The sequence below is a fragment of the Podarcis erhardii genome (assembly GCF_964252035.2).
Source record: "Podarcis erhardii genome assembly, chromosome: 2".
Lineage (NCBI taxonomy): Eukaryota > Metazoa > Chordata > Lepidosauria > Squamata > Lacertidae > Podarcis > Podarcis erhardii.
The window spans coordinates 78318147-78340461 of record NC_138498.1 but is presented as its reverse complement, the minus strand read 5'-3'; the positions used below and the strand labels follow the sequence as shown (position 1 = coordinate 78340461).

At 39.7% G+C, this 22315-nt stretch overlaps 1 protein-coding gene across 1 annotated transcript in view; it reads right to left on the bottom strand.

Annotated features, from left to right (window-relative positions):
* SLC6A11 (solute carrier family 6 member 11) overlaps positions 1–15381 on the bottom strand; it is a 104786-nt gene extending 89405 nt beyond the window's left edge. Inside the window, exons 1-5 of the mRNA XM_081848215.1 lie at positions 15281–15381; positions 14696–14928; positions 7130–7264; positions 6173–6313; positions 4393–4483 (exon numbers count right to left, since the gene is read on the bottom strand). Of these exons, the coding sequence (XP_081704341.1) occupies positions 4393–4483; positions 6173–6313; positions 7130–7264; positions 14696–14915 (587 nt within the window). The 5' untranslated portion in view covers positions 14916–14928; positions 15281–15381. The remainder of the gene's footprint in view (positions 1–4392; positions 4484–6172; positions 6314–7129; positions 7265–14695; positions 14929–15280) is intronic.
* Between the last annotated feature and the right edge of the window lie 6934 nt (positions 15382–22315).

Here is a 22315-nt window from a genome sequence, read left to right as displayed (position 1 = left end):
CATGTTCAGTGCTTCCAAATAAAACCAAGCAAAGATTGTGGTTTCGAGGCAGAACCCAGAGAAAAACTTGTGTTCATCCAAATGAAAGAATGTTTTCACACGGCCTTCTGTGAACTGAACACAAACCGACGAGTCTGGCACAGCAAAATGTTCTTCAAGTTGAGCACAAAAAAGGCCCAGTCCAGAGAGGAACTGAATAAGTGTGTGGGTGCTAAGTGCACCAGAATCAGGCCCAAACTTGCTAATGACTTTTCCTAGGATTGTGGGGATTAGTAACAATGTGTCTCCTGCAGTTATTTGCAACCTGAATAAAGCAGGAAAAACTCTTTTTGACTTTGTCAAGGTTTTTTTTTTAACCTTTTCCTTCTACAGAGCATAGCTCATTTTCCTTTGAGAAAATGTTTTTCTCACTGGGCTTTACTTGAAAACACGAGGGATATGCCACCTTTTCCACTGAATGACAGGCTAACAACTAGGTCTTCTTTAGCAGAGGTCTGGGTTGTTACTTGCCTAACAAAGGAGACTATTGAGGTGGAAATAACTTCACCACGTGTCACCTCCGTTTACCCAAATCCTTTTCTAAGAAGCAGCAAGCTGTATTTCTAAACCATGGTAAAAGACTTGAAGAGAGTCAGTAAGCAAAAATTACATCAATGGGTTCCCTCAGCTGCACCCTTCTCATTTGATAGAAGATGATCTTCCCTGCTACGAAGGTTTAGTTGTCAAGTAAGTCTCGTTCCCATTCTATCTAACATGTACATTTCAACTGTTTCTAGCCTTTGGATCGATAATCCGGCATCATGGCTTGGATACATCAAGGAACTTCCATCACTATATTTATAACATAACCAACATCACACAACAGCCCTACAGCACCACAGCTTATCAGAGAGGAAGCTTCATACAGAGGTGTGGGGTTATTTTTTACATTTTGTGGCCTGCAAATTCAGACTGAGCTTTGCCACTTCCTTTCATTCCCTGTGCAACTAAGGGATCCCTAAAAATATACAGTTGTACCTTGGTTTTCGAACAGCTTAGTTCTCGAACATTTTGGCTCCCAAACGCCACAAACCTGGAAGTGACTGTTCCAGTTTGTGAACTATTTTTGGAAGCTGAACATCTGATAGGGCTTCCGATTGGCTACAGGAGCTTTCTGCAGCCAATCAGAAGCCACACTTTGGTTTTCGAACATAGACTTCCGGAACGGATTCCGTTTGATTTCCAAGGTACGACTGTAGTAGGTGTCCAATTGTGTGCCTCTCAAATTCTCACAAGACATCACTGCCTGCCCAAATATGAGTATATATACACACATACACACACAATCATGCTGGCACCAGACACTCCCACATCATCTAGATATTCTCTCCCACAAGTGCCCACAACTAAAGAACTGAGTCAGTCAATAGGTAAAAAGGACTCATACGTTCAACAACATTATTATATATTTTGCATTACAATATTCTATAAGATTATTTAAAAGCTATGGTATAGTTATAACAAAATATAGCTGCTTTGAACTATATGAGTTAAGGTGGGTATACATATTTAAATAACTGAAAGAATAAATCCCAGCTTTGCAACTTAACATAAAATGATGCCAGTTTCACTCCATATCAAACCTGCTGCCCCATACTATGTCACTTATACCTGTACTGGCTATGTGTAAAACCAGTATTATTTGTAGTGGACAATGCAAATATAGTACTGTATATTGTGATGGTGAATTACAGTATTCCTGAATGCACAAGGGGCACATGATTTGATTTTCAAAACTCCATACAGTACTTTGCCAAAATTTAGCATTTGCCAACAGGACCTAAAGTTCTTATTCTTCTCTTTTGGATTTGTGCATTTGTGAAACTGTAATGTGGGTAGGCATATGAACAGAAATTTGGCTGTCTGCATATCACATAGTATTTTTATTTTAAACAAAACCTGAAATCATAGTAAACACAGCATACAATGTATCCTTAGTTCTTTCTTCACACTTTCAAGCCATGGGAATAAGTTCATTTGAAAAGTGCAGATATAGAAAATATAACTCTAAGTGTTTAGTGGTATTCTTTCCTGCAATGTCAGAAAAAGCATTCCTCAGCACCCTCAGGCATCAAATATACAAATATTATTGTGATATAAATATTATTCTGGAACTCCTAAACATGCTCTGGGGGCAACATATTTAACTAATTAGATCTAATGCAAATATGCACTCTTTCATCCCTGATAAATTTCTAGTTCTCCTCAAACTTTTCAAAATCCACTAATGCAAGCATTAATATTCATTGCCACTGAATATGCTTCCATGCATTACAAATCCATCAGATGTCAAGATAGTGGTGAATGTTCAGTTCAACTCAGAAAACACTCCCCCACTTAAATGAACTCTGTCCTTTACCTAACTATAATAAAATTATTTCTTTCTCTCTTGGTCAACGACCCGTTCAAAGAATATGTTTTAATAAGAGTACAGTAGTAGACAATATATTTATGGGAGTGGCACAGAGATTTATTAGTAAAGGCAATCTTAAAGAATGTTTGCAGGTGACTACTGCAGAATTTTAGTAGAAATACAGCATTTACACTTTTAAAAGGAAAGACTCGGGTTCCTCTCTGATCTCTCTCAGTGTGTGTGTGTGTGTGTGTGTGTGCGCGCGCGCGCGCGTGCAACTGGCCTCTGCACACATCTATACTCCACCACATGCTACTTTGTTAATTTTGTTGCTTTGAACGCTTATGCCTACAGAGCACAGCATGACTGATGGGGTTAAAAAACACAAGAGAACCTGCTCAACATTTGCTGAAATGAAAGCTTGGATTTCTCATCAATCATTTAAAAACAAGTCTTAGCGGCTTGTGCACACAAATTATTCCTCTTCCGAGGCACAGTTCTGCACCAAACAAATGCTTCAATGATTCAGTTTTTTCACAGGATAGTTATTTTGTACAAATAAATTGCCTGGATAGCAAGGAAATTGGCTTAGCATAAATTATTTTTTATTACTTAGAAATTGGTAAGTTGTCCTTTACCAGAATCATTGCCCACACTCCTACTTGGACTGAATGATTAATATTTGGATTCTAGGAAGTGGAAACTCCCAGACGCATGTGGTTGTGTCCAATGATGCACAATCAGCATTCTATTATCACAACGTAACATCTCTGTTTCCGCACACCCCCAAAATCTGCTTTGGAGGGTACCTGGACCCTCTGCAGCAAGGGAGAAAAGGCAAGTTTCATTGCATAAGCAGAAGTCTGTTATGTAAATGGAGCAAGAGTGGTGGATACAATTCATGGTTAAGAGAGTTCTTATCAGGTCGCAGCTATTCAGGTGAACAATGCAACATCTCAGAAGCACCAGTGAAATCAATCCATTTTCCAGGTTCAGCCATGGATGATGTCCAGTTATGCAAGTTTTTTAAAAAATAAACTACAGGAAAAAATAGTAATTGTTGGGGAAACAATAGACTGTTTTGCCTGCGGAAAGATGACCGGGCACAAGCTCCCCGGTTATGTACAGTTATGGCAGAAAGAGATAGAGAAACTCCACTCAACACATTTGACCATGCACATTTTGTGTCTCTGCATTTTAGATGCAATTACTCCCTACAAAATCTGTAGCAGCAGATGGTCAGAAGTATAAACACACATAAAGAGAACTCCTGTGCTTCTTTCTCCTAACGCTTAAAAATGCTGGGGGAAATTCACTAGATATTTTTGTGAACATTTTTCAGCCAGCATAGATAGCACAGAAAAACATAGCCAAAGAAAAATTGAAGCACTGGGACCAAAACAAGCAAAGGAACACTCTCCCCCACCCCCACCAAGTAATCTTCACCACAATGAGAACACAACTGGAATATAACCTTAGCCAAAAACCAAACTAAGGGCAATACATTTCGTAAACGACAGGAAATGCTCAGATAAGGTATTATGTATGATATGCCATCTCCTATGCATTGATAATATTTGGCTGAGATTAGCTTTCCCTTCCAACAGAAATCTAAGTTTCAGGGCCCTGCTCAGGAAAGTCTTGCAACAAACTCTTATAGATAATATTCCAAGGAAAACATTCCCATCCTCTCAACACACATGCATACACAAAATACTAGCCATCATGTGCAGAACAAAGTTTGATTTTAATGAGATGTGCTTTCAAGTAAATGTGTCTGGATTGCACATATTCATTCCCAAAGAAAATATATTTTTTTATTTCCTATTACGGAAGAGTTCTTGGTGTCACCTATGTGAATTTTATGTAAAAACAGTTTGCTGCTGAAATTCTCATGTTGCCATAAGCTTACATTTAGCTATTATTGTTTGCTCCACATCTTTCATTTGAAGAGAGTTAATATTGTAATTAGTTTAGAATAAAAGTTTAGTTATACTTACTCCCAAAATTCCATCACTGGAGAAGTAGCATTCTGCAAATATTGTTGGGAGCAGTTGCTCATATTAATTTTTTGAAATTCTACACAGTGTTCTGTAAAAGAATAAAAAATAATAATGCTGTGATTTTAAAACTTTCAAGTTCACTTTGAATGTTAAGATCATGGCCACAGAGATCTGAAAACAAGATTCAGTCACATGCTTTGATTACTAAATCATACTGGTTGTCCTCAGAAAGGTGTTCACTAGCTGCTTTTGGTTTGTCCTGTTACAACTGCAACAGCCAGACCAGTTGGAGGCAGCAGAAATAGGATAATTTCCTCTGATTGCTAGGGAGTTTAATCATGCATTGTGCTTGATTCAGTTGACCACAGTTCAATTCCTAATGCCTATCACTGGCTCAGGAATCTCTTTCTACCAGCAGAAAGGTGGACTTAATGGCAAGTGGCAAAGCTACCATTTGGCACACTGTTATCTCTGGCATGAGAGAAATGGTAGAAAGAGATCAAAGCAGTTCTCCATTATTGAGTTGACACTTACTATTTGGACAGCACTGAATATTGGCTAGGCTTTCCTAAACAGATGCCAAAAAGGACACTGAAGCATTATCATTTCTGATGGACTTGATGCTAGACTTTTAATTTACCTAAACATCAATAGATTCAAGTAAGAGTCCCAAGCTGTTAAAATGAATAAAAGAATGAGGATGAAAGAGTAGAATTCTCACTAAAAATTATTTTAGATGAAGAATATGAAAAGAAAACCTTTACCATTTAAGAGTGTATTATTTCCCTTTGAAGTGTAATGAACTAATTCAACGTGCCCTTATACATCACCAAATAAAAGAGTATTTGGTATCTGAAGAAGTGTGCATGCACACGAAAGCTCATACCAAGAACTGACTTAGTTGGTCTTTAAGGTGCTACTGGAAGGAATTTGTTTTGTTTCAAATAAAAGAGGTTATTGGTTTGTAGTTTATACTACATGTAAACTCATAAGAGAATTAATATTTGCCAAAGGTTAGTGTGAGAGGCTTTCCACTGGACTCAACAAAAAGAACCGACAAAAATTTCAAGAGGTAAGACTGGAAGTATAAACAGATTGGCAACCCTTCCAAACCTTTTGTTTTAGTGCACACATGTAACCCTTTCCGAATCTCTGCCTCCATATTTTCACACTTGCACACACTTTTCATTACAATGTTTAATAATTCACAATAGTATGCAAATGTGTCCATCTGTTGATGGAAAGCTGTTTGATCCAGCAGATAGCTCTGTGAATCAAAAAATGTAAACTGTTTTGTCTTCAAGTTTACAGTGAGCTCATATGTAAGTTTTTAAAATAAAATAAAATAATAATAATAATAATATACTAAATTCCATTACATAAGAAGTAAAAAAAAAACCCCTACATATAGTTTCTCTATGTTTAGTTTGCAAAGTTTTAATAAACAGTTAAGGAACATATTGTACCATCACTTTTCAAATCAGTATGTTTTAGAAGGAAAGCTTTTCAAAAATAATACATGCTGTTGAAACCAGACTGTTTAATTCATGAAGCAAAATGATGTATGGGGGGAGATTTGAAGGCATTACTTTTATTATTGGAATAATCAACATTAATTATTGGGATTCATCCCTTTATTCTTACATCATGTGTTGCAAATCTGAATTACGCTAATTTTCACCATTATCTTGTTTGGCCCCATAAGCATTTAAATATTAAATCACTCTGCTGCTCTTTTAACATATTCATACAGACTGTATGTTCATTGTGCCCATACCTGTATTCCATTCATGCCCACAGGTTGCCCAGGGGAGCTCCGTTGTAAAGCAGTTAAACAAATAGAAGATGGCCCATGCTAAAATGATGATGTAGTAAACATTCAAATGTGCCTCAATAACCTGGGTAGCATATCCGATACCTGCAAAGTACAAATACAGGAACTTGTTTCAGCATTGTTAAAGGAACAGGGAACGAGCATCAGAAAGCAGTTTTTGTTCAGATTCTAAGATTGTCACTTGTTACAAAGAAAATCCTGAAAATATAAATGTAAGGGCTGTAAGGGAAGAACTGGTCATGGGGGGAGCAGTCTTTGAATATATGGGACAAATTAGATTGTGTAATGAAATAAGGCCAAGGCTGAGAACAGCAGGGCTATGCAATGGGTTCAAATGTAGGTAAAGCATGTTAAAGTGTTGGAAAAATGATTTTAGAGGTTCTTTTTCAATGTATAGAGAAGAGGAAACATTCTAAGTTGGCAACAAAGCATTTAACATACAACTTTTTCATAAATTCTCCAGATATTTTGCATGCATTATCCGGCTAATGGCTACCTGTAAGGTGATCTGGTATCATTAACTTTTGCGCTGTATCATTATCCCCATACTATAAACTGGGTGGGATAAAGCTAGGATTAAGAAAGTAGCTTGCCTACGGTTATTCAGTGAGTTCATGGTTAAAGTGGATTTGAACTTAGGATTCCTGAGTTTACTGGTCCTCTGATGTGCTGCACTGGTCAGGAATTGACATGATTTGCTCACTAGGTTCCGAAAGCATCAGTAAGAAAGGTGTGTAGAATGGCTGGTGCAATGTTTTTGTTGTTGAAGGAAGCAGTAAAAAAGGTGTTTGCTCCATTTGTAAGATATTTCCAAAACTCATGAATGTTTTGTGTGTGCACATGCATAGATAGACGCATACATGTTTATAGATGGGAAACAAGAGAGAATTTGACATGTACCTTCAAATAGTGGACAAACTTTCCTCCAACATGTAATGCCTCCTTCGCTAGTAAACTGTCCCAAGGCAGTTTCCAGGAAAAACACTGGTATTCCACAGCAAATAAAGAAAATCACATAGGGTATGAGAAAAGCACCTAAAAGCAAGGATTGAATATGTATTATTTAGTTTGATCCAGGTCCTTAAAGATAAGTAATAAGTTTAATTTCATGCATAAATTATTTATACAAGACTACCGTATATATCATCACTTTATTGTCTTATCTCAAACAACACTTTGGGCTCATCCACCCTTGAGCTTGTGCCATTCCTAGAAAGTGTGGGTCTGAGTGGTTTTCCCCTTGCCCCACTCCTTCCCAATGGAAAAACCTCTCTATAGTGATAGATTGGAACAAATGGCAATCCGGGAGAAACCTTAATTAATTGCCATTTGCTTTGATTGAGTGCTGAAGAGCAGTTTCCTCTGGGGGAAAGCAACAGGACAACAGGAAGTATGGATGAGCCCCTGTCTTGAATGTAGTATCACTGATAGCAAAGGAATATTGATGCGGGTAAAGATACATAGCTCTGGCCCCCGAGTTTTCAAAATTGATTTTTAAATGCCAAGAATTTGTTATACCAACAAACAATATTATCCAATACATATTTCAGGCTGATTTTTACTTACGCTTGAGTCGCAGATTTAACATACTCTGGGACATGTACCCATGGTCTCTAAAAAGTTATTATAAATATGAGCTATTGTGCATGTGAGTATTAAACCCACTCACAAAGCAAAGGCATTCACACACTATGGATAAGAAACTACTATAGTATCAATATTTGCAACCAGAAATATCAATGGAACTAATATTCCCAGTTAAATGCTTAAATGTTATTGACTTGGACCTGGTGTAGAGCACACAAAGCTAATGATGCAGTTAGGCAATCATAGATCCTGGACTTGATTGGGTGGGGGAGGTTGGGGGTGACTTCTTTAGATGGCTTTCTGTCTTCCTTCACTTACTTCAAAATGCAGTAAGCCAGCCCTGCTGAGTTTGGGGGCCCTTGACTTCTGTCCCAAAGCCCTGACTTGATGACACCACTGTACAACACTTATGCCATTGGGATGTGACTCAAAACGACCTCCCTGTGGCAAGATACCTGCCAGGCCAAAGACATTTAGAAGCACTTACTGCATGGATTCTCAACCCGTCATGTGTTAAGCCTCCACACACTCTTCAGTCATTACAAGGAATGTAGAAAGTGGGCAAGGAGACCCTAATCATTAAGGCTACAGTTCATTTCATAAGTGTTCCTATTACGGGTCAAGCATTAATCAGTCACCACCATATGGACTGTATCTGCTGCAGCAGCCCAATGGCAAATGTAACAAGAGAAGATACTTGAACAGTAGACAAAATGTGTAGCATGGAAAATCTAACTAGTAAATGTATAACCTTTATTGACTGATTACATTGTATCGCACTTCACTTCAAATTTCTTGGTTTTTTGCTTTTTATGCATTGCTTTTTACTATTACAGTCGTACCTCAGAAGTTGAACAGAATCCGTTCCAGAAGTCCGTTTGACTTCTGAAATGTTTGACTTCCAAAGCGCAGCTTCTACAGCCAGTTGGAAGCCGCAGAAGCCCCGTTGGATGCTTGGCTTCCAAAAGAACAATTACTTCCAGTTTTCAATTGTTCAGGAGCCGGAATATTCAACTCCCAAGGTGTTTGGGAGCTGAGGTATGACTGTATTTGTAAATTGCTTAGAGAAACTTGTGTAAAGTGACTAATTAACTAAACAAATGATACTAATAATAGTTCCAATTGCATAGTTCTAAGCTATTTTAACTTTAATTTGCCTATACTTTTAAAGCAACTAAACTTAACTGGTGAAACTAACAGTTAAATATTCTTGTATTGCCTTCCATTCATGCAGCACACCAAAGCATATACTATGCTATTACTTAGCCCTGAAAATATAGCAGGTTTCCTTAAATAAGTTTGCAAACAAAATTATTTTATTTGGGTGGTAAATATGATCACAGTAACAGACATTCACTAAAAAGGGGGGGGCACCCAAAAGTGAAAGCTGAATATTTTTCATGTGTCATTAAGCAGTTTGGTAAAGTTTAGAAAATATTGCTGGATTGGTTCTAGAGAGCAAATGGCATGCAGAAATTTTCAGAAACTGAATCTTCTTCCAATACAGTTTCACCTCTCTCATATACACCAGTGGATCTTAGTGACTGAAGCATTCTAATAATAATTTAATACATTAGATAATGATATTCTAAGTACACCTACTTGAGAAAAATGCAACAGCATTTCAACAAACGCTTAATTTTTCAAGTCTTCCAAGGACAGCACAATCACACATAGAAATCTTTATTCAGGAACACCTTCAATTCTTGGTTTTCTTTTTGCAAATAAATTACATTGGCCATTTGCTGAAACCTATTGTTTCAAGCCTTTTCAGAATACAGAATTCTGGTGCTTTTCTAGATGAAAAAAAAACCTATGCAACTCCATTATGAAAGTTAAAGAGACAAATACAGTGGTACCACTGGTTACATACTTAATTCGTTCCAGAGGTCCATTCTTAACCTGAAACTGTTCTTAACCTGAAGCACCACTTTAGCTAATAGGGCCTCCCACTGCCGCCGCGCCGGAGCACAATTTCTTTTCTCATCCTGAAGCAAAGTTCTTAACTCGAGGTACTATTTCTGGGTTAGCGGAGTCTGTAACCTGAAGCGTATGTAAGCTGAGGTACCACTGTAAAGGGATAGTGAGTCTAACTAAGTAACTAACTAACTAACTAACTGGAGGCAAAAGAATCCTATAAGTATAGTTCTGCTACCAGGATGTTCACACCAGCTCGAGAAGGGAGGTGACTGACTTTCACCAATCTCTCATTCTCTCTCTAACCCCTTGAAAATCTGTTTTATCGCCATTGACTGAACCATGACATTCACATACCCAGTGCTTTCCAATGTTGTCGCAGTACATAACTGTAGATCCAAAGCACAAATCCATTGTAATTTATTTTATTTTTATTTGGGTACACTGTACTCTGGGTACACTATGGGGTTTTTTGGTGGTTTTTGTCATCAGCTTTTGTAAAAATTATAAAGATCCATGAGGATCCTTTGTGGATCAATGTTTCTGTAGTGCTAGAAAACATCAGATCTGTGATTTTAACTGTGCAGTCTACCACTGCAAGCTTTAATTTTGTGGTTGTAGAGGATGCGTAAAATCATGCAAATTCAAGGTCTGTTTTAGTTCTACTGGATCAGACTTTTGCCTAGACCCCTTATAAAAGCAAGGACTAGTGTTCATGAGTGTCTGTCTGTCGAGGAGCAAGGAAGAGAGACACTGACCTGGGGAAGTGGGGAGGAAAACAACCAAAGCAGTGGTGTCAGAGTAATCTCAGAATTCCAAAAAGCCAGAAAGGACCTTGCTGCTTACCCAGAAATAAGACCCACTGAACTCAGTACGACTTACTTTTGAGTACAGATATACAGTGGTACCTCGGGTTACATATGCTTCAGGTTACATACGTTTCAGGTTACAGACTCCGCTAACCCAGAAATAGTGCTTCAGGATGAGAACAGAAATTGTGCTCTGGCGGCGCAGCAGCAGCAGGAGGCCCCATTAGCTAAAGTGGTGCTTCAGGTTAAGAACAGTTTCAGGTTAAGTACAGACCTCCGGAACGAATTAAGTACTTAACCCGAGGTACCACTGTATAGGATTGAAGTGTTTGGCCTTTATATAAAAAAAAGCAAACAAACCTGTCTCTATGTCAAAAACAAGCATCAATTCTCAAAACACCTAAGCAAAAGCTATACATATCCTATACCACCAATCAAGTATCATCAATGTGCATGCTCTAATATGCATGTGAACAAGAAAAGATAGGTGATACTGTTCATTTTAGCACTCAACACTCATACCACACAAATTAATGATTTATGTAGAAACTGGTTCATTGGCATCTCCTAGATAAAATCCTAAATCCTCAAACCATATTTTGCCCCACTTGATTCTGTGATTTGAACAATGATCAATTTGTTTCTTTTAAGTGTAAATGCAAATTTAACCATGGGCAGAATTCAATTGAATAGCTGTGCTAGCAGAAGTCTCACTAGCACAATGGGGCTTTCCCCCTTTCCTCCCCCTATGCCCCCCCCCCTCAAGTCTGGGGGTACTGGGATAATCCTCATGTCATCATGTGGGGCAAGGAAAAGGAAGATCACTCCATCTGGCAAGAAGAAATGTGTACGCTGATGGAATGATCATAATAGTGCAATGTTGACTTTGTCCCATGGTCTCTAATATCTCAACTAAATTTGACATGGAAGAAGTGAAGTTCTGAGTCAGTATTGCACTAACCACTGAAAAGCAGTACTTAGACCCTCAAAATAATAATAATAATGAGCTTCTGTGTTCCTATGTAAACATATTTCTTATTTTGCCCTGACGAACGTATACCTTGAAGTAGGAAATTTGCTTGATCATGTGGCATAAAAATGACACCCCCAGCTTTGTCAACAGCATGTAACAAAAACAGCATGAGGAATTGACTAACACTAACCAACAAGAATCATTGTTAATACAGAAGAGATTGTTTTTCTGCCACTGTGTAGCAACAGACAACAATAAAGAAAAGCAAGTAAACCTACACACTGTGCTTTTAAGAGATGTAGCAAACCAAATGGGTCAAATTCATGATGGTGCTTTGCAGTACAGAAACACAAAATATTTTGGCCCTGAACTGTTGGCAGAGAAACAGGAAATAAAGATTCACACTTTCTGTGCTGCTTTGTAGACAGGCTACCCAATAGTTTCCCTCATGTTGTTTAATGAACACAATCCCCATCTCTTTTGGCAGTGTTTGAATCTTTACAGTATAGTTGTTTACAAATGTCTTAGGTCAGGATAGAACTAGGCATTGTAAGTGTACTCAATAGGTTTAGTACACATCATAGTCCCTCCCACTTCTGCCAGCACCTCTACTTTTCCACGTTTGAAGAGCATCACCTCTATGCCAAAGCATAACCTACTAGCCATATAGTATGGGAGGTTACTCTTCAATGGACAACCCAAATCTCCCCCTGACCACATGGAACTGGTTGCACAATTGCTTAGATTCTGGTCTTAAAGCTTATCTGTAGATAAATTACTCTCATATTCAATGGCCTTAGTCCCAAAAGTGTGCCTAGAATTGTAGCCTTATAACTTTAAGGGAAGTGGAACTGTGTATAGCAAACTAGTGTCCATGGACCACCAGTGATCCACAAGTTTCATTCATGTGATCCATAACATGTCTCTGGATTTGTGGATGAAGATGGAAGGTAGCATATCCATCATTTTTAATATCTATGCTGATTATTAATTGTACTTTTCTTGTTTTATTTCTTCTATTGTATTTTATTGTATTATAATTTGAATTCTGTGAAATTACAGTTGCTAAAAGAGGCAGAAAAATCATTAGGTGGCACACCAAAAATATAAGCAATGTCCAAATGGTCCTTGGAGGGGGGGACTGGGAAACACTAGAGCAGGGGGTTCCAAAATTGAGGTTCATGAACTTCATTAAGGTGATACACAGTGCCTCTGCATTAAATATTAATTTACATTTCAAACTGTATTTTATTGCTTCTTTTATATCTTATATTGTTTTTATTGTATTGCAATTTCAGTTCAATGAAATCAATCAGCATCTAGCACAGTGCATTATAATTGCTACAACTGTCAAGTTGTATTTTCTTATCATTGATCATATGTGCACATAGGCATATATGTTTTTTGCATGGTATAGTTACTATTATGAATGTGATCCATAAATATATACCTAGAATAGATAATATCTAGAATATTTTGTCATTTAATAATCTAAGGATAATACCTAATCCAAATTACATTTCATCCTGCCTCACAATATCACAGTACTGTACTGAATACTGTTTAGAGTTTGCTGTAGCGGTATGTCCCTTCTTCAGTTTATAATCCACCCTCTTTTCCTTTGAAAACATTAATCATATTTGCCTCCTTGTGCTATTACAGAGCAGAAGTTCTTCAAGTTTAGCATTCAAGACAGGATCCAAAGAACCATGCTACTAGCTCTACTCATCCCAAACATCCTTGACTTGTGGTTCTCAAGAATCAGTTACCTCTCCCCCAAACACACACAGAGTAATGAAACATAGCAAAATACTATTGAAACACTTTCAAAAGCAGCATTTACTTTGGCATGACTTTAAGAATTACTGTTCAAATGTTTTAAAAGTGGAAAATTCAATCAATCCTCAGATATATTAACACCTGTTTACAATGAGCAAAGCAAAATAGAGCTATCCATTCCATGATGACTGCCCCAAGAACAGCATTCAGAGGTTCTTTCTCACACAGAGAATTGGTGGTCTTATAAAAGCACTTCACTGTGTGCTGAATTGTGGTTGATGGTTATATTTCTGAATACTAACATAGCTAGTAGCCAATGGCAGACCTTAAAATCACTTTTAGAAGCTATTTAAAGCCGGTGGTCATCACAGAGCTCCATGGCAATACAAATGAAGTCTACCTAATTTGTAAAAACAAAAACTTGAGGCTGCTGTGCCAACACCATGCCAAAACAGCATTGAACTCCATCTGAATAGATATGCTTAAGGTTGCACTGTGAGCATAACTTCAGTATGCAACATAAAATCTCTATAACTGTATAGAGTACAGTATACGTGACAGTATAACCGGTAATACTTTCCAAAGTTATATTAACAAAAAGTCTAGTGGCACCTTAAAGACTAGCAAATATATGTGCATGCACACACACAAACACACAAATGCAGTCAATATAACAGTTTCTTTCTTCACTGTCCACCATGCAGTTAAAGAAGTGTGTTGCTGCCTATAAAAGATCTTGCACAATGCACATGTTATTTGGGTGCTTCTAGATGGAGGCTTAATTTGGAAATAGGCCATTGAGATTTGCAGATAGAATGTTAGCAACAAGTGTTGTTGTTGTTAACATCGGATATCCCTTAGAAATTGTACATCTGGATTAAATGTTCAAAATATACAGTCTGACATTTTGAACCCAACAACATGAGGATGCTGCTAAATACCTGCATGTCTGAGGAACTCTAACCCCACAATAAACACCTATGTGGTAGCACTGCTTTGCTAGGAGACATTTAACATGGATTTTGTCTAAACTCTGTAATATTCACCAGCAACAAGCTTTAGGAAAAGAAACCTTCTGCCTGAGAGCTAAAACTGATATTTGTCATTAAAGGTTTTTTAAAAAACAACAACACCACTTTTAAAGGGTTCAGTGGGATTGCATGGTGTGTTTTCAATTCAGTCTAGCCAACAAACCTGTCCTTTTATCAACATGACTCTACACAGTCACTACATTAATTTAAATTCCATACTGCAGGTGGAGCATTTTACATGCCATGCTCACACCTGCCTGAATGCTAGCATACACTGAGAAAACCTCTTTTTCCTGACATTAAGCGCACAGACCTTTCGGCGATTCCCTAGGGCATGAAAGCTATGCATTTACACATGATGCCATCTTACCTCCTCCATTTTTGTAGCAGAGATACGGGAATCGCCACACGTTTCCCAGCCCAATAATCTCCCCAGCCACAGAAAGCACAAATTCAACCTTATTGTTCCAGTGGCCTCTTTCATGCACTTTCTTATCGTTACTGTGGACCAAGTTGGTACTTGAGGCTTCGGGGTCCAGAGCATCCTCTGGCTTGCCATTAATTATAGGAATAGTCTTTTCAGCTGTCATGACTCTTTCCAGCCTGAAGGAGAAGGAGAAAAGGGAGGGGAGATAGTAAGGAAGGTTTGGGTGTTGAGACATCCCTTTCTACTTGGTCAACACACCGTTTGCTTTGCATCTCCCGTTTCACAAAAGGCTCAATAAAAAGCGCAGGAGATGCAAAACTTTGCCAGATCCCTGCTGCTGCTGCTGCTGGGATTATTTAGCGCGATAAATACAAACGGAGACAAGGAGCATTGCGCTCCCTTTTCCCACAATCCCTCCCCTGACCAAATGCAGCAGCCTTGCAAACCTGCCATGCATCCCGGGGGCTGCCCTGCGTCTTCCTAGGGTGAATGTAACGCGTGGGGAAGAGGCCGGATTCTTCGACTCACCCAGGACTCTGCCTGTGCTGTTGGGAGAGGGAAGAGGTCGGTGCCGGGCTCGCCGCTGAACCTTCGGGCTGCGTCCCTCTTCGTCCTGTTGCGCCGTCAAACTGGGCAGAGGGGGCCCGCGGCGAGGCAGGCGTCCGCGGCGGAGGCGGCAACCGGGGCCGAGGGGGAAAGGCTCGTGATAGGCAGGGACGTCTGGTCTTCTCCCTGGCCGCTGTCGCTGCCTGGGAAAGGCTGGGGTGCTCCTGGGCTGGCCACGCTGCTGAGGGGAAATTTGCAACTGCTCGGCGGCGCTCGCGGAGGAAAACGCACAACACCCGCCCCCTCCACCCACCTCAGTCTGTCCCACCAGCTCTCCCGCCTCCCCTCCTCCTCCCCGCTTCGCTGCCAGCAGAACAGCACAAGCCCGCGCTCCACCTCCTCATAAACGACGACAAATATATATATATGTCTATTCCCACCCGCCCCTCCACCTCCCATATCCTCCCCACCCCCCGTTCCCGCCTTTAGGACATCTACGAGCTGAGGGAAGCAAGGGGCGGGGAGCCCAAGAGCTACTAGCCATGGCCACATGGGCGCGGGAAGCTGAAGCAAGCTAGCCCAGGGCTCCATGCGGCCGAGGGAGAAAACGAAGTCGTTGCCAAAATGCAGGCGAAGCTGGGCTGAGGGGCGAATGAGACCCAAAAAAAAGGCGGGAGAAGCAGCCAGAGGCCACCCGCGTAAGACACTGTGTGTGAAATGTTCCATGAGACTGCAATGGCCTAAAACGAGGGGCAACAATGTCATTCGCTTCGCCTTTGGGGCATCCTCAGCATTAGCAGAGGCAACCTGTGTTTGCCAGGGATGTGCACGCGGCTAGCCATAGTTCACTGCTGAGCAGAGGCGCCAACTTGCACACCAGATTGAGGGGTCCCAGCATCATGCGTGTGTGTGTGACGTCACGTGGGCAAGGCTCATCATGCGCCTCTGATGTGACCCACACAACGCGCTCGGCCTCCGCCTGACCTGGCCCACTGCCGCTGCCACACACACACACACACCTGCAAGTGTATGCAGGCTGCCTCAGCCCACTGCCTCCTGCCAACTTACCATCCTGCACTTCCAGAAGTGAAGCCCGGCTTCCTGAAGTATGTCTGCAGCAGCAGCAGTGGACCTCAGTGGAGGCCTTGAGGTGGCAGAGGTCTTGGCCTCATCACAGTGGTGAGCCAGCAAAGGTAAGGTTTCCAACAACCAGGGTTCAGAAGCATTGCTGCCTTAAACTGTGGAAGAGGAACATAGCCGTCATGGCTGATAGCCATCGATAGCCCTCTCCTTTCATGAATTGGTCTAATCTTGTTTTTAAGCTATCCAGGTTGGTAGCCATTGCTGCGTCCTCCAGAGCAAGTTCCATAGGGCTCCTCAAATACAGTGATGCCCCGCAAGACGAACGCCTCGCAAGACGGAAAACCCGCTAGACGAAAGGGTTTTCCATTTTGGAGGCGCTTCGCAAAACGAATTTCCCTATGGGCTTGCTTCGCAAGACGAAAATGTCTTGCGAGTTCCTGCGGGTTTTTTCCCCTTCCCCTCCCTTTCCTAAGCTGCTAAGCCGCTTATCAGCTGATCCGCTGATAAGCCGCTTATCAGCTGATCTGCTAAAAGTCGCTAAACCGCTAATAGCGCTAATCCGCTAAGCTGTCAATGGGCTTGCTTTGCAAGACGAAAAAACCGCTATACGAAGAGCCTCACGGAACGGATTAATTTCGTCTTGCGAGGCACCACTGTATTTTGTTTGGGAGAGCCAAAGACCCCTCAGCCTCAAGGAGTTGACTCCTATGCCAGCTAGTCAACAAGACCACTCCTGTTGAAAGTGGCTGCTAGACTGGAACTCAGCACTTTTTTGGAGGAGCACTTTCCTGAGCAGGCAGCTCAAAATGCTTGTTGTGATCTAAGGATGCTGCTTCTACAGATGTTACAAGGTTTAGAAACCCTAGAAAAACAATGATAATATAAACAAATGAGTTGTGGTGCCTTTCTTGTGACCAGGTAAGGAGGTCCAGAGTACTGCTGCCCCTGGTCCTGCTTTTCGAGAGGAGTACGTGAGCAGTGGCCAAGAACAGAAACCAAAAGTGGAGATGCAATAGGGATAGTGCTTCTCTAAAACATATGTTTTTTCATTGTCCTATATTGAAAGATTTTTGGCAGAAGGTCACTGAAACTAGCAACAGAACTGTATGGAACAATCTTACATTTATAGAGCAAAATATTATTTTGAATTATATACCCAGCACATGGAACAAAAGGACAATACAAGTGGGCTCTCCGTGCCCTTACCACAGCAAAAAGACTGATACTGATGAACTGGAAAAATAAAAATGGGGCTCCCTTCTATGATTGAATTGAAGATGTGTACAAACTCGTAACATATGAACAACTTGCATATAAACACAGACTTGCCATGGACAAATTCAATGATACTTGGAATCCATTCTTACAAATACTGTAATAGGTTAAGATCTGGTGCAGTACAATAACAACTTTGTAAAGTACAGTGGTACCTCGGTTTTTGAATGTAATTCCTTCCGGAAGACTGTTCGAGTTCTGAAACGTTCAAAAACCGAAAACTCGATACGGAAGCCTCAATACAGAAAACTCAGTAAGGAAGCCACGTAGCACGTTTGACTTCCGAGGCTTGTTCGAAAACCAAAGCATTTACTTCCAGGTTTATGGTGTTCGAAAACCGAAATGTTCATCAACGGAGACATTCAAAAACCAAGGTTCGACTGTGTTGTGACGTGGGGTTTGTGATTTCAGCTCTCTTGACATAATATGCTGGAGACAGTTCTCTAGTAACACTTCTTTATTAAGCAAACAAGACTAAGACTTGAGGAGGGGAGAGCTACATTTATAGGGACAGGGAACAAGCTAGAAAGGATACATTTTGGAGGGAACAATATCAGGCAATCACAGTCCTGCCTTTTGGAGGCAACCAATAAGACAGAGGATCCAAATACAGCAGCTTAAATGAACCAATAGTAGCTGTACCCTCTGGAACCAAAAGGCAGTTACTTTACCCTAATGCAATACAGACAATAATAATACAGATATAAAATCCTTTGACTCAATACACAACAGACTGTATACAATTTTGCCCCCCTCTTTATTTTCCCTTCTACATAGCTACTGTTTCTCTTTTTCTTTCTCTCTTTTATTTACATCTCATTATGTTTAGTGCACATATAATTTTTTTATATATATAAATATATTTATTAACATTTTTTTAGTTTAATTACAATACCAATAAGCAAAACAATGAAGCATATCTCTTAACATAATTTTCTTATCATCTTTGGACTCCCTCACATCCCCCGCTCCTGCTTTCCTGACCAAAATAATTTTTTTCCAACAAATTTATCCCCTTATTTTCATTCTTGTTGTCTAATTTTCCAATATTGTGTCTCTAATTTTAGATATCCTTTATTCAAATCTTAAAGTATTAAATATATCATAAAAATTCTCCAAAAATTTTTCTTTTCTTAAATTTAACTTATCTTCATATATCACATATTTAACTTAATGGTGCCCAGTTGTTTATATTCTAGCATCCTTCTTAACATTCATATAATTTACAATATTTTTGTAGGTAGATCTTAAATTTCTTCCAATCTTCTTCTAGCGTCTCTTCTCCCAGGTCTCGGATTCTGCCAGTCATCTCAGCTAATTCCATATAATCTATCAGTTGCATCTGCCATTCTTCCAGTGTGGGTAAATCTTGGGTTTTCCAATGCTTAGCGACGAGTGTCCTTGCTGCTGTAGTTGCATACATAAAAAATGTTCGGTCCTTCTTTAACACCTTCTGGCCGACAATACCCAGAAGGAAGGCCTCTGGTTTTTTAGGGAAGGTATACTTAAATACCTTTTTCAGCTCATTATATATCATTTCCCAGAAAGCCTTCACTCTAGGGCAGGTCCACCAGAGGTGGAAGAATGTTCCTTCATTTTCTTTACACTTCCAACATTTGTTATCAGACAAGTGGTATATTTTTGCAAGTTTGACTGGGGTCATATACCATCTATATATCATTTTCATAATATTTTCTTTCAGAGCATTACATGCAGTAAAGTTCAGCCCAGTAGTCCACAACCTCTCCCAGTCCTCAAACATGATGTTATAACCAATGTCCTGTGCCCACTTTATCATAGCCGATTTGACCGTTTCATCTTGTGTATTCCATTTTAACAGCAAGTTATACATTCTTGAAAGTACCTTAGTCTTAGGCTCTAATAGTTCAGTTTCTAACTTCGATTTCTCCACCTGGAATCCTAACTTTTTATCAAGTTTAAAAACTTCTTTAATCTGAGCATAATGCAACCAATCTCGCACTTTGTCTTTCATTTTCTCCTGACTCTGCAATTTCCAATTATCTCCATCTTTTTCTAATATTTCCCAATACTTCGGCCACTTGGCCTCCATATTGAGTCTTTTCCGGGCTTTAGCTTCCAATGGTGAAAGCCACCTTGGAGTTTTACTCTCCAGTAAGTCTTTGTATTTTGTCCAGACATTAAACACTGCTTTTCTGACAATATGGTTCTTGAAAGTCTTATGAATTTTAACCTTGTCATACCACAAATATGCATGCCATCCAAAAGCGTTGTTAAATCCTTCCAAATCTAAAACATCAGTGTTTTCAAGAAGCAGCCAATCTTTCAACCAGCAGAAAGCTGCTGATTCATAATACAGCCTTAAGTCTGGCAGGGCAAAGCCCCCTCTTTCTTTCGCATCGGTTAATATCTTAAACTTAATTCTGGGCTTTTTGCCCTGCCAGACAAATTTGGAAATATCTCTGCCATTTCCGAAAGCACTCCGTTTTGTCCACAATCTGCAAAGTTTGAAACAAAAACAACATTTTTGGCAATACATTCATTTTTATAGCAGCGATTCGGCCTAACAAGGAAAGTTTCAGTCTTGTCCAACTTTCTAAGTCTCTCTTAATCTCTGACCAGCATTTCTCATAGTTATCCTTAAAAAGACTCAGATTTTTTGCTGTTATATTTACCCCTAGGTATTTTACTTTTTTAACCACATTTAACTCTGTCTCTTTCTGAAACCTTTCTGACTCTGTAACTGTCAGGTTTTTTTCCAATACCTTAGTTTTCTGCTTGTTCAATTTAAATCCCGCCACCCGACCAAACTCTTGGATCAATTGTAATACTCTTTTCGTACTGGGTTCTGGCTCCTGTAAAGTCAGGACCAAGTCATCTGCAAAAGCTTTAAGTTTATATTGTTTCGCTCCGACCTGGATTCCTTTAACCAACTGGTCTCCTCTTATCATATTCAAGAGCACCTCCAGAACTGAAATAAATAACAGTGGGGAAATAGGGCAGCCTTGTCGTGTCCCCTTCTCAATTTTAAACTCTTCTGTAACCACATTGTTAACTATCAATTTGGCCTTTTGTTCTGAATAGATTGCATCTATCCCATTTTCAAATCCCCGGCCCACTCCCATCCCTTCCAGATTTTTCTTCATGAATTTCCAGGAAATATTGTCAAAGGCCTTCTCCGCATCTATGAAAATTAACACAGCTCTTGTATTAATATTTGTTTGCAAGAGTTCCAAGATGTCTATAATGTTCCTTGTGTTAGCAAACAAATGTCTGCCTGGGAGAAAGCCTGCCTGGTCCTTGTGAATTACTTCGTTTTAGTGCACATATAATTATGTCCTTTTTGAACTTTCAATAAACATGGGGAGAAAAGAAGAATAGAAACCAAAAGTAACCCAGGAAATAGAAACCGAAAGTCCTGAAAAGGTCCTCAGGAAATGGGTAGCAAATATCCTGCTCTGGTGCTACTGTTTTGATTGGGTGAAGGTTGAAAGAAGGCACAAGGGTTTGCTATTTATGGTTGCTAGAGAGACAAAGCAAAGGAGAGCTGTTTCTGTTTGTTTAGGTATGGATATCAGCTACTTCAAAAAGCAGAAGACACCAAGTGAGCCTCAGACACATACTGAACATACTGCTTCACTGGATATCATGCAAGTAGCACCTAAAAGAGACAGAAAATATTGAGGTACTGGTAGGGGCAGGGCATGAGAACATCCCAAATGAAAATACTGAGGCAGCTACTAGCACTGTACAACCTGAATAGCAGAAAAAGCTGAATATAGGGAACTACCGAAAGCAAATCTTGTATCAGGTGCTTTAGAGTGGTTTTCACAAACCTAGACCCCCTACAAAAAGTTATGTATTTAAGCATCATAGTATGGGTCCAATAGCGTTTTGCCATGCATGGCTTTCTAAATAGTCTCATTTGTTGGTGTTCACTGCTGTTTTGAAAGGACCTATATGTCATGATTGCATTTTATTTCCCTAGCTAGTAATCCAAGGGATACGGGACACATGTGTCAACTGAACAGCAAATGTGTCAATTGAACAGCAATTTAATAAGTCATATGTAAGAGCTAAACAGGAAAATAAACAGACACTCTACTGTATACAATCAACTCTTGTGTACTGTGGGTCATATAGCATTGTTCTTTAGACCATTACTTCTCTTTAGGGTAAGACCAGCACCACAGGTAACATGACAAACCTTCTACAGTTTCATGTTGAGTAAAGGGATGTTGTATTTCAAAAAACCCTGGAAACTTGGGTGGGCAATGCTAAGTACCCCTCTGCAAGAACACAAAGCAAATAATCAAGTTGTGTGGCCAAATTTCAAGAGAGGATATTGTTGTGAAGACTGATGCTTCCACAAATTTCTCAGTTTTAGCAGATGAAACAGCAGATATTTCTTGCATACAACAACTCTCTAGGTGTAAGATTTGTGGAAGAAAGTGAGGAGAGTGCATCTGTACATGAGGAATTCATTTCAGTCTCAGACCAAACTGCAGTAGGCATAGCCTACTGGGCAAAGATATGATGGTTGTTCCACCATAGCAGAAAAATAAGGTGGGTCTCAAGCATCAGTTATGGCAATCTATCTGCAGGCAACCTTTGCCCCCTACTCGGCCCATAAACTGAATTTCACTGGAAATGTACTGTATGATAAAAAAAAATTCTGTA